General features: G+C 45.2%; 1 protein-coding gene across 1 annotated transcript in view; it reads right to left on the bottom strand.

Annotated features, from left to right (window-relative positions):
* The window catches only part of LOC137321818 (protein eva-1 homolog C), a 338,629-nt gene that overhangs the window by 175,454 nt on the left and 147,424 nt on the right, over nt 1-15,751 (bottom strand). Inside the window, exon 4 of the mRNA XM_067984520.1 lies at nt 1,159-1,311. Coding sequence (XP_067840621.1) covers nt 1,159-1,311 — 153 coding nt within the window. The remainder of the gene's footprint in view (nt 1-1,158; nt 1,312-15,751) is intronic.

The raw sequence follows: 15,751 nt of genomic DNA, 5'->3' as shown, positions 1-15,751 counted from the left end.
ATGTCTTGAAACCACTTAGCCTGGCTGGAACAGTTCTTTTAGATTCAAAATACTTAATCATACAAATGGAGTTTTAGTTCTGATCAAATGACTACATCTTCTCAAACCTACTGTTAAGTTGTTCCAGCCCATGAACAATGTAACTGTTGCTTCAGATTTGATTTTCAGTTATGTTGGTATTGGTTACTAAACATAAGCCAAGTCTAAGAACATAAGAAAACATGGAATAAAAAAAACATTTGGCCCATCAAACTCACTCCTTCCATAGTGTACAATGCACTTCACCATGAACTCTACACAACCCATTTAATCTCTGGAGGACAGATTCTCAAAGTTTCTCCCGACCCATGAAAGGTAAATCGAGCAAAATGACATGATGCATATCTAACCTTCAGTCTTGCATTATACATTCAGGATAAGCTGCCTTCCCTAGCATGACATTTCCAATGGTCCCAGTGTGGACGCATCATGTTGTATATAGTATTTGATTATCTCTATCGCTACTTATCTTTAAAGCCTCAGACTCACAGCTGAGCCTGATCCTGTCCTCACCCAATGTCCACACATGTACACTTCCAGCAGGGGTGGGGTTGGGGGGTTGGTGGTCACTGGATAATGAACAGGAACAGATACCTGGCTGATTTTTCCCTTGCTAACTACAGGGCACTGAGATCTATTATACATTTGGCTGAGATCAGCTAACAGCACCTTCCCAATCTGTGAAGCTCAGCTACTCACTGAATAGACTTACTCAGGCATCAGGGGAAATTAATTCCAATTTCTATACTAAAAAAGACATAGTATCATATAGGTACAGCACAGGGGGCGGCCATTCAGCCCATCATGTCTGTGCTGGCTCTTTGAAAGAGCTATCCAATTAGTCCCATTCGCCTGCTCTTTCCCCATAGCCCTGTAAATTTATAGTATCATAGTAGGTACAGCACAGGAGGAGGCCATTCAGCCCAACATTCCAATGATTTGTTAATGTTAATGAAGGACATAACAATATACAGTTGGAATGAGAAAAGGTCATTCAGTCCATCTGGTTTAAGTCTGTGTACAGAACTTGCTCAGATTATTGTCATTTCCCTCCTGCCTTGTTATATAATCAGTCTATTCTTATGGATCAGCTTAGCTTTGTAATTGCATCACACTTACCTATAGCTGGAGCTCCAACGTTCTGGTAAGGGCATTCCAAGCTTCCCTCTTGTGACCGGCCAAAGATGGCAGAATAGATGGCTATCACCATACTCCGTTTACAATTCAGTCGTAGCTTGTCATCTTCACAGGCCACTTTACTCTTGTATTCATCTGTAATGATGTAAAATGACTTGTTAAGTTCTCCCTTTTAACCAACCAAATCAGGGTTCTACATTTTACTCAGTTTCTGGAAACTGAGAGTTGAACTGGTTAAACAAACCTTTTTAACTGCTAAAGATCATATTCAATAGATGGTAATTAAATTATCATGTTCCCTCGAATGTACTTAGCTGTCACGTTTCAGAATTTTTTTTACCATTTTTCTACAGAAAGGAATTGGACAAAAAAGTTACATTTAATGGTTGTGTTTTAGAGCAAAGCATATTCACACAAGTTTAAAACAAAAGGCATTGAAACGAAAGGTGATTAAAAGCCTAATGAGCTAAGCTTTAATGTTGTTTCCCCAGAAAACTGTAAATCTTAAGCAATGTTAGCCTGTGTTGGGTGATTCCTGATCCCCAGTGTTCAGTAGGAATTGTCTGTCATTGGCCTTCTGCTACAAGTTTAGGGTCTGAGAATAACTCATTTTCCTAAATCCATTCTGGGGAAAAATGGTCAAAAAAAAACTGAAATGTGACTTATCTCCTCCCCCAGGGTAGGTCCCTTCAGCTTGCGAGGGAGCTTGTGCACTCATCACTAGGCAAGCCACCATGACCACTGATGCTACTGAACCCCCAAGATCCTCTGAGCTGCATGGAAACCAGCCTGAGAGACATGCAACCCCTACACCTGGTGCCACTGACCCCTTGCACCAACTATAGTTCCACATATTCTGCAGCAGGGTGCACCTGCCATGTATGGTTGGGCTCAAATTGCCTAGGCGACCCCCTTGGCTAGACCACCTTCATCTGGGACAACAGCTAGGTGCTGCTCATGGGTCCTGCTACAAGCTGCCTCTACCTGTCCATCTGCCACCTAAATGAGATACGGGTGCCCATAAGCACAGCTTGCCCTGTGATCCGGCTAAGCACTGTACCACTTGGCTTCCCATGTCTCAGTCTTGCGTGGGTGAGTCACATGTCTTTTTCGTCCTGCCTGAAGTACGGTGCAGACCTGTTTCCTGAACAGCCTGCGTCCTCCTGTGCGACTGTACACATTGTCCCAGAACACGTTGCCTTTTAAATTCAATCCCTGAGGTGAGGGGTGAGTTTTCTTTCTGCCTTTTCCTGAACCCTTGAGCGTGGCCAGCTGAACCTTCTTGAAACCCCTTGGTTAGCACCATCTAGACCTCTCTGAATGGTATTCCATCATTTGGCTCACTGCTTGCAGCTGCCCCACCCATTTCCACGGGGCTTGGAGCTGACCATGTAGGCCCTCCACTTGAAATTGGCTCAGCCCTAGAGTTTCTTCATGTGTGTGTGAGCCACGAGCTTTGTGCAACTTGGTCATCGACTTCTGCTTGTGCTGAACCAATTACGCCAGCCATGGGCTGCATCACCCTGAGCTACGTGTTTATAACACCCTCTTATCTACAACATTCCTTATTAAAACATCAAACAGCATGGACAAATAAACTCCCACTTCTGTGAGCCCTGAGTAACCAAAATATTCCAACCAAATTCTGGCTACGGTATGTCTGTGGTCATCCCCAGTCCCTGAATGCAGGCAATTTTGCCCTTTTCGTAGTGGTAGTCCTTCACCAGGCTACCATGTACTATTATGAAAAAGCAGCCAGGTCTCAAAACCTCCTTACCTGCTTCCCATTCACCGTGACCAGGTGAAAGTAAGGAGTCAACCTATCTACATTGCATAACTGGTCGTCTCATACCTTATGAGCCTATGCAACCTCCCAGTTTGTGTTGCAGGATTTCTGAGAGACCAGGAGGGCAATTTTCAGGTAGTGCCCAAAATGGGCATGAAATTGACAGAGCTCCGCCTGCCCATTCTTGCTGGCATGAGGCCTGAGCCATTTTGAAGCCCAGGCCTCATTAGGATGGCACCCCACTGCAGCTCGCCAGTTCTAGGAGGGTGAGAAATCAGCCAGCTTCTAGGCTGAGCCAGCTGGCAGGTGGGGCCGGGGTGGGGGCGGGAGCATGCGACCCAGGTGGGGGCCACAAACAGACCAGCAGTTAGCTGGAGTTTTTTGGGAGAGCCCAAGAGGAGCGTTCCTGCTCCTCCTAGCCCCACCAAAGGCAATTGAAAGTTTACTGTGCCGTCTTGTGAGTGGCCATCAGCAGTCCCTTTAAGTTTTCATATCAAATTGATGTCGAAGCTGCAGTATAACTAGAGAGTGAAGTTGCTGATCTGCTGGTACATCGAATCCTGGCAGGCAGTGCGAGACCACCAACTGCACTGGGAGCAGATAACTGCAGCTAACATGAAGGGAACTTTAAAACTTTCCTAAGTGGTCCAACTTTTTATGCTACATTTTTAAACGTTTAAGTGTTAACAAAGGGCTGACTATTCAGTCGGCTCTTTGCTCACATCAAAAATATAATTAGCATTTGGATATCAGTAAGCAGAGCTCTGCACATACATATAGTAGCCATGATGTGGAGATGCCGGTGATGGACTGGGGTGGACAAATGTAAGGAATCTTACAACACCAGGTTATAGCCCAACAAATTTATTTTAAAATCACAAGCATTCACCTGACGAAGGGGATAATCTCCGAAAGCTTGTGATTTTAAAATAAATTTGTTGGGCTATAACCTGGTGTTGTAAGATTCCTTACACATACATATAGGTATACATGCGTAGAGCTACGCTTTGTCTAACCAGAGGACAGCAGTATAATTCAGTGCTTCTAGCTTGCATTGCTATAAAGCAGGTGTCAAACCAGCTCCTGTAATATAACTGGGAAAAGAGAGGGTCTTCTGACCATCAAAAAAGTGGTATGAGCCTTTGACTACAGTCACAAAGTTATAATATAACTAACATGTCCTTGTAGGTTTCCCTTTAACTGTCCCTTGTTGAAAATCTATAATTCCTGTTTGCAATGTGGGCTTACTTGCTTTTGTTTTACCATCAGGCTATTCTTTTGCTTCAGTCATGCTTTTGCCAAATACCAAACCAAACATTGAGAAGAATGATGGTCTGTTGTTATAGATGGATTTTAACGGATTGGGAATGCCAAATATTCAAAAGGTAAAGAAGTGTATGCAGTCTGAAAGGTTTTTAGAATAATGCAGTTCTGCTTCCCCTGAAGTCAAAGGTGATGACCTCCGCTCCTCCATTCTAAAATTGTATTTACCCACCTGCCTTGCAAAGAGTGTCTTGGTACAAAGGCTTGTCTCCCTGTGCTGCCTACCCATCAATACAAAAAGCTGCCTCAAAGGCCATTAGCTTCTGTAATGAAATAGTGCCACAAGCACATTACAAAGGCCACGTGCTCCAGCAGCATCAGAATGAAAGCCACTTGTGATGGAGACATGAGTGGTTAAATTTAATTGTAGCCACTCTAGAGATAAAATAAATTATCTACTGAATAGCAGCAGGCCTTAGGATACTCCAAATGAAAATGCAATCCAATGATAAGTGAGTTTAGATAGGAGATAAACTGAAGTAATAGATGGTCTCTATTAATCAAAGATGCAGCTCTGACAGAAATGCTGTGCAGGCAATTAACAAAGGGACTGACACGTGGCTAGGCTAGTCTGGATTTGAAAACTTCCATAAGTTAAACGTCTAAAAAGAAATCATGTGGCAAGTTACAAAACGGCATTGAGAGAGAGCTTGGAGGAAATCAACTCTCTTGTTTGACCTAAGAACGGTCCATGCGACTAGCAAACCTAAAAGAGGAAGAAGAAATTCATTTTAAAAACTTGCAACTCAAAAAGGACATTTTCACCCTAGGCTAAATGAGAAAACGGGAGTACTATCTATTTAAAACAGTATTTTCTTTTGGTTATGACAAGAAGCAAAACTTACCCAAAAGAAACTGCCACTCAATATAATCGCAGTTTCTGCAACTTGTGCTTCAATTCAGCTCAGTCTCATCAGTGAAGTCTGGCACAATAGAATGTTTAACTTTTTTCTAATCTGACTTATGTACAACAACATTTTCTAAAAGGTAAGCTGATTTCATTCGTTTATCTTGAAATAGTAAACTGCAGAGATCTTCCCAAACAGGGAGATGTGTTTATTCAATCTTGTATTCAGTGTCCCTATGATGTTAACAAGCAGGGTTTTGTCTCACAGAAGATATTGACCCAAAATTTGCTATCAAATTAACAGTGAGCATTACTGCATTTGCGCATTATTTATTGGCAAATCGCACAACAACTTCAGATGAGGGCAAATACATGACTAAACACGAGAATCGGAAATTGCTGTCCAAGACGCACTGCTCCCCCATTAACTTTGTGAAAACGGCATCTCGATGTCTGACTCACCATTCAAATGCATTGAACGGTGTGAAGTTGCTGTATTTGTATGGTAGATATGAATTAAACTCATCACAGAAAGTTAGAGCTTGTCCATTTCAATCAAAATATCCCTTTTAATGGCGTGATATGTGTTAATTACTGCCAAACAACCTCTCTGGCACCGGAAGTTAACTATTACAAGTGTGGAGTCTCATTCCTTCAGGTTTTAATTTTGGAGATTTTGTTGGAGATTTTTATAAAAATTTAAATTACAATTTTTTTTAAAAACCTTTTCTTTCTGTCTCTATTTTCTCTCTCTCTTAATCCAATCTTTCTTTCCCTTTCTTTATTTCTCTTTCTATACCTGATTTAACATTAAATTCACTATTCTAACTTACACTTCCTGGTTCAGACTCGATCCTGTTCATTTTACAATCCTTCAATCTGATTGGTTAAGGAGATACACAGTTGCTTGCCCTGTTCACACAGATCCCAGATGCCCTGTAGTGGGCGCTGCACCATTTCCATCTCCCACTTACAGCAACTTTCAGTGCAAAGTCTCATGGAAATTAAACGGGCAAGGGCACCCATTTGTTCACTGACTGCAGTAAATTCTGGGCCATTATTTCTGTAAATGGCTGGTAACCAGATAGCAACCCATGGCAATGCTACCTGCAATTCTGAAGATGAGACTGATATGAGGGACACATATTTCACAGATTCCATTAGTACTGACAGTTTTGATCAGTGACAAAGCATTTATCTCCTAAAAACAAGTACAGGACATCAAAGTTAGTTACTTTATTTTTCCTCTTTTGGAAGGAGCGGGAACCACAGGAGGCTGACTACTGCTAAACAGATTTACTTTTCTACAGGCCTTACCTGACAAGTATAACAAATAAATGCTCTTTGTCAGAAAGGCCCAAAGAATTATGATTGTTTTACAGATATTTCTGTATGATTCATAACAATAATACATTTGTTAACTAGGAAGCAAGCATCACTATCGCATTTGTCTAAGAAGTGGCTCGTTTTCCCTGCATGGGATGGACCGTGTGACTGACCAATGTAAGAGGCATGCTGAGCGGAACATTCCATGGTGTGCACAATCCCATAAATTGAAAACAGGTTGTTTTTTCCCAGGTTGTTATATCACCTTCACTTCAAACTTCTGTTGAAAGTATGACAATATTCCTCATTAAAAGGTCTGACTGTATTTTTAAACTGTCATATAATGATCTCTAAAATTCAGTTTAGAAAGTAGAGGGCACACATAAGTCATTCTTTAAAACTCACAATTCAGTTGTGAATAAAGCAAAAACGTAATCTGACTGAGATTGTTCATTTACAAAACCACAACATGCAAACTCATTAAAGGGGACACCAGGAATATGTACAACCAGCTAATGGGAATGTGAGGTACTTGTTCTCTAAATAAGGACAGACACTCATATAGCCTATTAATGGGGACACTGGAACATGTACATCATGTAAATGGAGACACCAAGGAATTCATATAAGTTGTTAATGCAGATATTGAGATACATACAACCTGTCAATGTAGACAGTTCTGAATACTGGTGAGGGAGAGGGTTGCTCTGCGGAGTGCAGCCAGAGGCAAGACCATAGAAACATGGGTGGCTCAGCTGTACAGGGGGAAGGAGAAAGGTCAGGAGAGCAATAGTGATAGGGGATTCTATGGTTAGGGGAACAGACAGGCGTTTCTGCAGCCACAGATGTGATTCCAGGATGGTATGTTGCCTCCCTCGTGCCAGGGTCAAGGATGTCATTGAGCGGCTGCAGAACATTCTGGGGGGGGGGGGGGGGGAGGGTGAACAGCCAGAGATTGTGGTCCATATCGGTACCAACGACATAGGTAGAAAGAGGGATGAGGTCCTGCAGGCAGATTTTACGGAGTTTGGAAAGGGATTAACAAGCAGGACCTCAAAGGTAGTAATCTCCAGATTACTCCCAGTGCCTCGTGCTAGCGAGTATAGAAATAGGAGGATAGACCAGATGAATGCGTGGCTGGAGAGATGGTGCAGGAGAGAGGGCTTTAGATTCCTGGGGCATTGGGACCAGTTCTGGGAGAGGTGGGACCTCGATAGGCTGGACAGGTTGCACCTCAACGGAGCTGGGACCAATGTCCTCGTGGGGAGGTTCGCTAGTGCTGTGGGGGGGTTTAAATTAATTTGGTAGGTGGATGGGCACTAGGATGTAGCATTGGAAAAGAGAAACAAGGGGCACAAAGGATCAGGAGAGAAAGAGAGCACTACAGCAAGAAATAGTACGGTTATTAGGTGGGATCAGACTAAGAAAGAGTACAAGAAAGTCTAAGACTGGTTTGCAGTGCATGTGTGTAAACGCACGAAGCGTGGTAAACAAGGTTGGGGAGCTGCAAGCGCAAATAGACACATGGTAATACGATGTTGTGGCGATAACCAAGACCTGGCTCAACAAAAGGCAGGATTGGGTACTAAATATTCCTGGATACAAGGTGGTCAGCAAAGATATAGGGAAGGAAAGAAAGGGGGGGGGGGTGGCAGTATTGATTAAGGAGAATATTGCAGTGCTGGAGAGAAAGGATGTCTTGGAGGCGTCAAGGACAGAATCTATTTGGTTAGAGTTAAGAAATAGAAGAGGTGCCATTACATTACTGGGTGTATTCTATAGGCCACCAACTAGTGGGAAGGATATAGAGGAGCAAATTTGCAGGGAAATTACAGAGAGGTGCAAAAGCTATAGAGTAGTGATAACTGGGGACTTCAACTATCCTAATATAGACTGGGATAACAATAACAATATAAGGGGCAAAGAGGGGGAGGAATTTTTGAAATGTGTTCAGGATAAAGGTCAAGGGTGGTTCCAAGAACTCCAGGGAACCTTGGATGTCAGGGGATATACGAGAATGGATTAGGAAAAAAAGGAGGGCTTTTGGCAGATACAAAAGGCTAAAGATGGAGGAAGCCCTAGAGGAGTACAAAAAGTGCAGGGGGATACTTAAAAAAGAAATTAGGAGATCAAGGAGGGGCCATGAAATAACACTGGCGAGCAAAATAAAGGAAAATCCTAAGATGTTTTATAAGTATATTAAGGGTAAGAAGATGACTAGGGAAAAAATAGGGCCCATTAGGGACAAAAATGGCAATGTGTGTGTGGAGCCGGCAGATGTAGGAGGGGTTCTAAATGAATTTTTTGCATCTGTTTTCACTATGGAGAAGGACGATGTAGACATAGAAATACGGCAGGGGGACTGTGATATACTCGAACATATTAACATCGAGCGGGAGGAGGTATTGGCGGTTTTAGCAGGCCTAAAAATGGATAAATCCCCAGGCCCGGACGAAATGTATCCCAGGCTACTGTGTGAGGCAAAGGAGGAGATTGCGGGGGCTCTAACACATATATTCAGAACCTCTCTGGCCACAGGGGATGTGCCAGAGGACTGGAGAACCGCTAATGTAGTACCATTATTCAAGAAGGGGAGTAGGGAAAAACCGGGGAACTACAGGCCAGTGAGCCTAACATCAGTGGTAGGAAAATTATTGGAAAAAATTCTGAAGGACAAAATTAGTCTCCACTTGGAGAAGCAAGGATTAATCAGGGATAGTCAACATGGCTTTGTCAAGGGAAGATCATGTCTGACTAATTTGATTGAATTTTTTGAGGGGGTGACTAGGCGTGTGGATGAGGGTAACGCAGTGGATGTGGTATACATGGATTTCAGTAAGGCCTTCGATAAAGTCCCGCACAGGAGACTGGTCAAGAAGGTACGAGCCCATGGAATCCAGGGTGCCTTGGCACTTTGGATACAAAACTGGCTTAGTGGCAGAAGGCAGAGGGTGATGGTCGAAGGTTGTTTTTGTGACTGGAAGCCTGTGGGGTACCACAGGGATCGGTGCTGGGTCCCTTGCTGTTTGTGGTCTACATTAATGACTTGGATATGAATGTAAAAGGTATGATCAGTAAGTTCGCTGATGATACAATAATTGGTAGGGTGGTAAATAGCGAGGAGGATAGCCTCAGTCTGCACGACGATATAGATGGGTTGGTCAGATGGGCGGAACAGTGGCAAATGGAATTTAACCCGGAAAAGTGCGAGGTGATGCACTTTGGAGGGACTAACAAGGCAAGGGAATACACAATGAATGGGAGGACCCTAGGCAAGACAGAGGGTCAGAGGGATCTTGGTGTGCAAGTTCACAGATCCCTGAAGGCGGCGGAACAGGTAGATAAGGTGGTAAAGAAGGCATATGGGATACTTGCCTTTATTAGCCGAGGCATAGAATATAAGAGCAAGGAGGTTATGATGGAGCTGTATAAAACACTGGTTAGGCCACAGCTGGAGTACTGTGTGCAGTTCTGGTCGCCAAACTACAGGAAGGATGTGATCACTTTGGAGAGGGTGCAGAGGAGATTCACCAGGATGTTACCAGGGCTGGAGCGCTTCAGCTATGAAGAGAGACTGGGAAGATTGGGTTTGTTTTCCTTGGAGCAGAGGAGGCTGAGGGGGGATATGATTGAGGTGTACAAAATTATGAGGGGCACAGATAGGATGGATACTAAGGAGCTTTTTCCCTTCGTTGAGGGTTCTATAACAAGGGGACATAGATTCAAGGTAAAAGGCGGGAGGTTTAGAGGGGATTTGAGCAAGAACTTTTTCACCCAGAGGGTGGTTGGAGTCTGGAACTCACTGCCTGAAAGGGTTGTGGAGGCAGGAACCCTCACAACATTCAAGAAGCATTTGGGTGAGCACTTGAAATGCCATAGCATACAAGGCTACGGACCAAATGCTGGAATATGGGATTAGAGTAGACAGGGCTTGATGGCCGGCGCGGACACGATGGGCCGAAGGGCCTCTATCCATGCTGTATAACTCTATGACTCTATGATAACTTTCTTGACCAGTACGTTTCCAGCCCAACAAGGAAGGAGGCAATTTCAGTGGGATGAAAACAGATCTGGCCCGGGTAAATTGGAATCAAAGATTGGCAGGCAAAACTGTAATTGTACAGTGGGCGGCCTTTATAGAGGAGATGGTTCGGGTACAGTCTCGGTACATTCCCACTAGGGAGAAAGGTAGGGCAACTAAAGCCAGAGCTCCCTGGATGACAAAAGAGATTGAGAGTAAGATGAAGTGGAAAAAAGGGGCGTACGGCAGATGTCAGGTTGATGACACAAGTGAGATCCAGGCAGAATATAGAAAGTTCAGAGGGGAAGTGAAAAAGGAAATAAGAGGGGCAAAAAGAGCATGAGAATAGACTAGCGGCCAACATAAAAGGGAATCCAAAAGTCTTCCATAGGCATGTAAACAATAAACGGGTAGTAAGAGGAGGGGTGGGGCCGATTAGGGACCATAAAGGAGATCTACTCATGGAGGCAGAGGGCATGGCTGAGATACTAAATAAGTACTTTGCATCTGTCTTTACCAAGAAACAAGATGCTGCCAGAGTCTCAGTAAAGAAAGATATAGTTAAGATACTGGATGGGCTAAAAATTGATAAAGAGGTACTAGAAAGGCCAGCTGTACTTAAAGTAGATAAGTCACCCGGCCCATATGGGATGCATCCTAAGTTAGTAAAGGTGGAAATTGTGGAGGTACTAACCATAATCTTCCAAACATCCTTAGACACGGGGGTGGTGCCAGAGGATTGGAGAATTGCAAATGTTACACCATTGTTCAAAAAGGGTGTAAGGATAAACCCAGCAATTATAGGCCAGTCAGTTTAACTTCGGTGGTGGGGAAACTTTTAGAAACCATCATCCGGGACAGAATTAACAGTCACTTGGACGAGTGTGGATCGATTAGGGAAAGTCAGCACGGATTTGTTAAAGGCAAATCATGTTTAGCTAACTTGATAGAGTTATTTGATGAGGTAACAGAGAGGGTAGATGAGGGCAATGCAGTTGATGTGGTGTATATGGACTTTCAAAAGACGTTTGATAAAGTGTCGCATGGTAGGCCCTTCATAAAGATTGCGGCCCGTGGAATAAAGGGGGCAGTAGCAACATGGATGCAGAATTAGTTAAGTGACAGGAAACGGAGATCGTTGGGGGCGGGGGCATAGTGGTGAACGGTTGTTTTTCGGACTGGAGGGAGGTGTACAGCGGTGTTCCCCAAGGGTCGGTACAAGGGTAGGTACTTTTCTTGATATATATTAATGACTTGGACTTGGGTGTACAGGGCACAATTTCAAAATTTGCAGATGACACAAAACTTGGAAGCGTAGTAAACAGTGAGGAGGATAGTGCTAGACATAAGAGGATATAGACAGGCTGGTGGCATGGGCGGACACGTGGCAGATGAGATTTAAATGCAGAATGCATTTCGGAAGGAAAAATGAAGAGAGCAAATATAAACTAAAGGGCACAATTCTAAAAGGGGTAAAGGAACAGAGAGGTCTGGGGGTGGAAGTGGCAGGGCAGTTTAAGAAAGCGATTAAAAAAGCATATGGGGATCCTGGGCTTTATAAATAGAAGCATAGAGTACAAAAGTAAGGAAGTCATAATGAACCTTTATAAAACACTGGTTCAGCCACAACTGGAGTATTGTGTCCAGTTCTGGGCACCGCACTTCAGGAAAGATGTAAAGGCCTCAGGGAGAATGCAGAAGAGATTTACTAGACTGACTCTAGGGATGAGGGACTTTAGTTACGTGGATAGACTGGGGAAGCTGGGGTGGTTCTCCTTGGAACAGAAAAGGTTGCGAGGAGATTTGATAGAAGTATTCAAGATCATGAAGGGTCTAGACAGAGTAGATGGAGACAAACTATTCCCATTGGTGGAAGGGTCAAGGACCAGAGGACATAGATTTAAGGTGATTGGCAAAAGAACCAAAGGTGACATGAGGAAAAACTTTTTTTTTAACACAGTGGGTAGTTACGTTCTGGAACGCACTGCCCGAAGGGGTGGTGGAGGCAGATTCAATCATGGCCTTAAAAAGGGAAATGGATAAGTACTTGAAAGGAAAAAATTTGCAGGGCTACGGGGATAGGGCGGGGGAGTGGGACTAGCTGGATTGCTCTTGCATAGAGCCGACGCGGACTCGATGGGCCGAATGGCCTCCTTCCGTGCTGTAACCTTTCAATGATTCTATGATTCTGCAACTCGGGATCCTAAAATCTGTTAATATGCTATTTAAACTCAAAAGAACTATAAGAAAAGCTGAAAGTATAATTTGTAATAGTCCATGCTCGAAAATAAATCTTCATTCACAGCAAAGGGATTCTGAACATCCTTATTAGTGACGTTCTCTTTGTACATATCTGCCATAAATATTCATAGTTAACATTGCTCACAGTAAATGACAAATAATTTGATCTACAGTGCAAACATATCCAAGTGTTATTAATATAGTTGAAACTAATAAGCATCATGAGATCCAGTGCAAATGATACAAAGGAAACATTAATAAATCATACCTTATCCTAATTTGTGCCATTACATTTTGTTCACAGATTTACTTTTTCTACTAGCCATCTTTATTTTTACCAGAGTAAATTTTGTAGTGAATTTCCTGCTGTTACTCTGCATTAATCCTATTTACATGGCAGAGCAAATTTACAGAACAAGTAGCAACTCTGAAACAACTACATGTGCATTCAGTAATTCAAAAGTCACATTCATAACTCTTAAGTTTTTGATCATTGACCTCTCAATGCAGTGCTGTCCTTCCTTGCCATCCTATTACAAGGGTGGGGGGTGCGGAGAACACGGTGGGGTGGGGGGGCGGGCGCGGAGAGTCCGCCGGGGGGCGCGGAGAGACCGCGGGGGGGGGGGGCGCGGAGATCAGAGATCATGGGGGGGGCTGAGATCGTTGGGGGGGGCTGAGATCGTTGGGTGGGGGGGGGGGGCGGTGGCGTTGGTCGATCGCTTTTGTTGGGTCCCAGCAGGTAGCTTGTTGGGCCTGGAGGAAGAACTCCTGCTCTTCTTGGCTCACAAGCAGTGCAATAAAGGCACTTACCTGCTGATCCAGCCCTTCTCATCTCCTCTAACGTGGCGTGAAGCAGATGGCCCGGGAATCCTGGCCCCCAGGAGTTAAAAATAAAAAAGCTGTCAAAATGGAGGCCCGCTGCCTCCATAAAAGCTTTCACTGACCGACCCACCTCCTGAGAGCGGGTTAGTCGCCCGCCCCTCGACCTACCTTCGGAAGTGGGTGGCTTGGAGTCGGATTGGGGTCAAGATTTTAGTTTTTTACAATTTTTATCTTCGTTTATGGGGTTAAAATTTACCCCCGATCTCCAAATAGGACTGAGGATGAGTAACTAAACCTGTGATTTGTTGAACAAGACCCCTTTGAAAAGGTGGCTGCAACAAAACTCTCAACTGGGGGAAGGTTTTAACATTGGGATATCACTGCCTTCTTGCAATTTCTCCCTTTAATGGTTCATCCATCGGAGTAATTGACTTTGACTAATCCCGGTTTTGTCAATCCACGTGTGTTACCATTTAAAAACAGCCAGCACTAACCATCAAGCATTATTTAATTAATTTCTGAACAGATGTGTTGACATAAACAAACTGAATCCATCCAGGACAGATTTCTCCCATTGTCACAGTCTTAAGCAATGTACATTTTGAATTTCGCCAAATTATCTGGCCCATTTTCCAATAAACAGTTTGGGCCCGATTTTACCAGGGGTGCGGGTTGGCAGCGGGTGGTCGGGCGGGCTCGAGGAAAACGCGCCGGCCAAATTGAGTGCGTTGCGCACGCGATCGCGGGATGATTGATGTGATTAGCCGGCAGTTACGGGTTCCGCGCTTCTCAGCTGCGTGCCGGCGGCCTGCGCATGCGCATTGACGTCTGAGCGATGGTTGCGCTCTATTTAAAGGGGCAGTCCACCAAAGCCCCTCCAGCCACAAACTACACTCCATCAAGGATGGAGGAGCACAGGGGTAAGGCTGCTCCCCGTTTCACGGACCACGCCCTCCAGGTGCTGCTGGACGGGGTCCGCATGAGGAGGGAGACGCTGTTCCCCACGGATGGAAGGAGGTGCCCTGCCAGCGCCACCAAGAGGGCATGGGAGGAGGTGGCCGCGGAGGTCACAAGCAGGGGAAACACCACCCGCACTTGGATTCAGTGCCGCAAGAGATTCAATGACCTCACCAGGTCCGGAAAAGTGAGTACACTAACGCATTCTGCATCACTCCGTCTTCCACATCACCTCAAACACCTCACAACCCCATCTCCACTGACAGTACTGCGCTCCCGCACCAATCCTCACAGCCACCCAACTATCATCCTCACAGTGCCTGCACGTACCCACCGTCCCTGTCCCCACTCGACCACTACCACACACCCCAATGCCCATACAATGGGATGGCCATGTGGCACACGCATCCTCCCATCCATCTGGCACACGTTCAACCCAATCACACCAATGCTTGAAGCGTCTCACATTGTAATCATCACTCAATAACGTTTTTGTGTTTTGCCCTCACAGGAGAAGAGGGCCAGGAACGCACGCGATAGGGCATGCACCGGAGGGGGCCCGCCACACGAGATGGCCCTGACAGACGCCGAGGTCGAGGCACTGGAGATCAGCCGCACGCTGCATTGCCTGTCGATGGCGGATGGCGAGTCTGGTTCTGGCGAAACGGCCGGTAAGGGAAAGCTGGCACTCATCACTCATGATCGTGAATGATCGTAGCATCACATGGCATATGCCGCACCGCCACATTTGGTCACATGCCTGATATTTCCCTCTGTTCTCTTCCAGGACCGTCTGCGATCGACATCTCGGTTGAGGGCGATTCCTCAGAGGACATGCCCGTCTCTGAGGGTGCATCGTCACACATGAGCCTTGCATCCACCAGCGCAGATACACACACCTCGGTGGGTCCCCCCCCTCAGCTAGTTGGGATTGCACATGGTGAGTCACCGCGCACACATGAGCATGAGCAGACCCTGGTGGCAGGGTCAGCCGCGGAGGGTCCGCGTCGGTGGGAGCACTCTTCTCCAGGCTTTGCTCAGCCGGACCCAGATGCTGAACCCAGTGGGCCACCTGTCAAAAGGAGAGTCGTCGAGGGGCACCAGAACATTGCTGAGGTACTGGGAGAGGTGCCACGCGCACTCTCCACAATCGCACGGAGGATGGAGGAGTCCAACTCCTGCATGAGGGGAATGGTGGCACAGGTGCAGGAGGGTATCGCCGAGATAGTGTCGCAGGGACGTGAAGGCATCT

The sequence above is a fragment of the Heptranchias perlo genome, chromosome 5, assembly GCF_035084215.1.
Source record: "Heptranchias perlo isolate sHepPer1 chromosome 5, sHepPer1.hap1, whole genome shotgun sequence".
Lineage (NCBI taxonomy): Eukaryota > Metazoa > Chordata > Chondrichthyes > Hexanchiformes > Hexanchidae > Heptranchias > Heptranchias perlo.
This window is presented reverse-complemented; position numbering and strand designations above follow the sequence as displayed.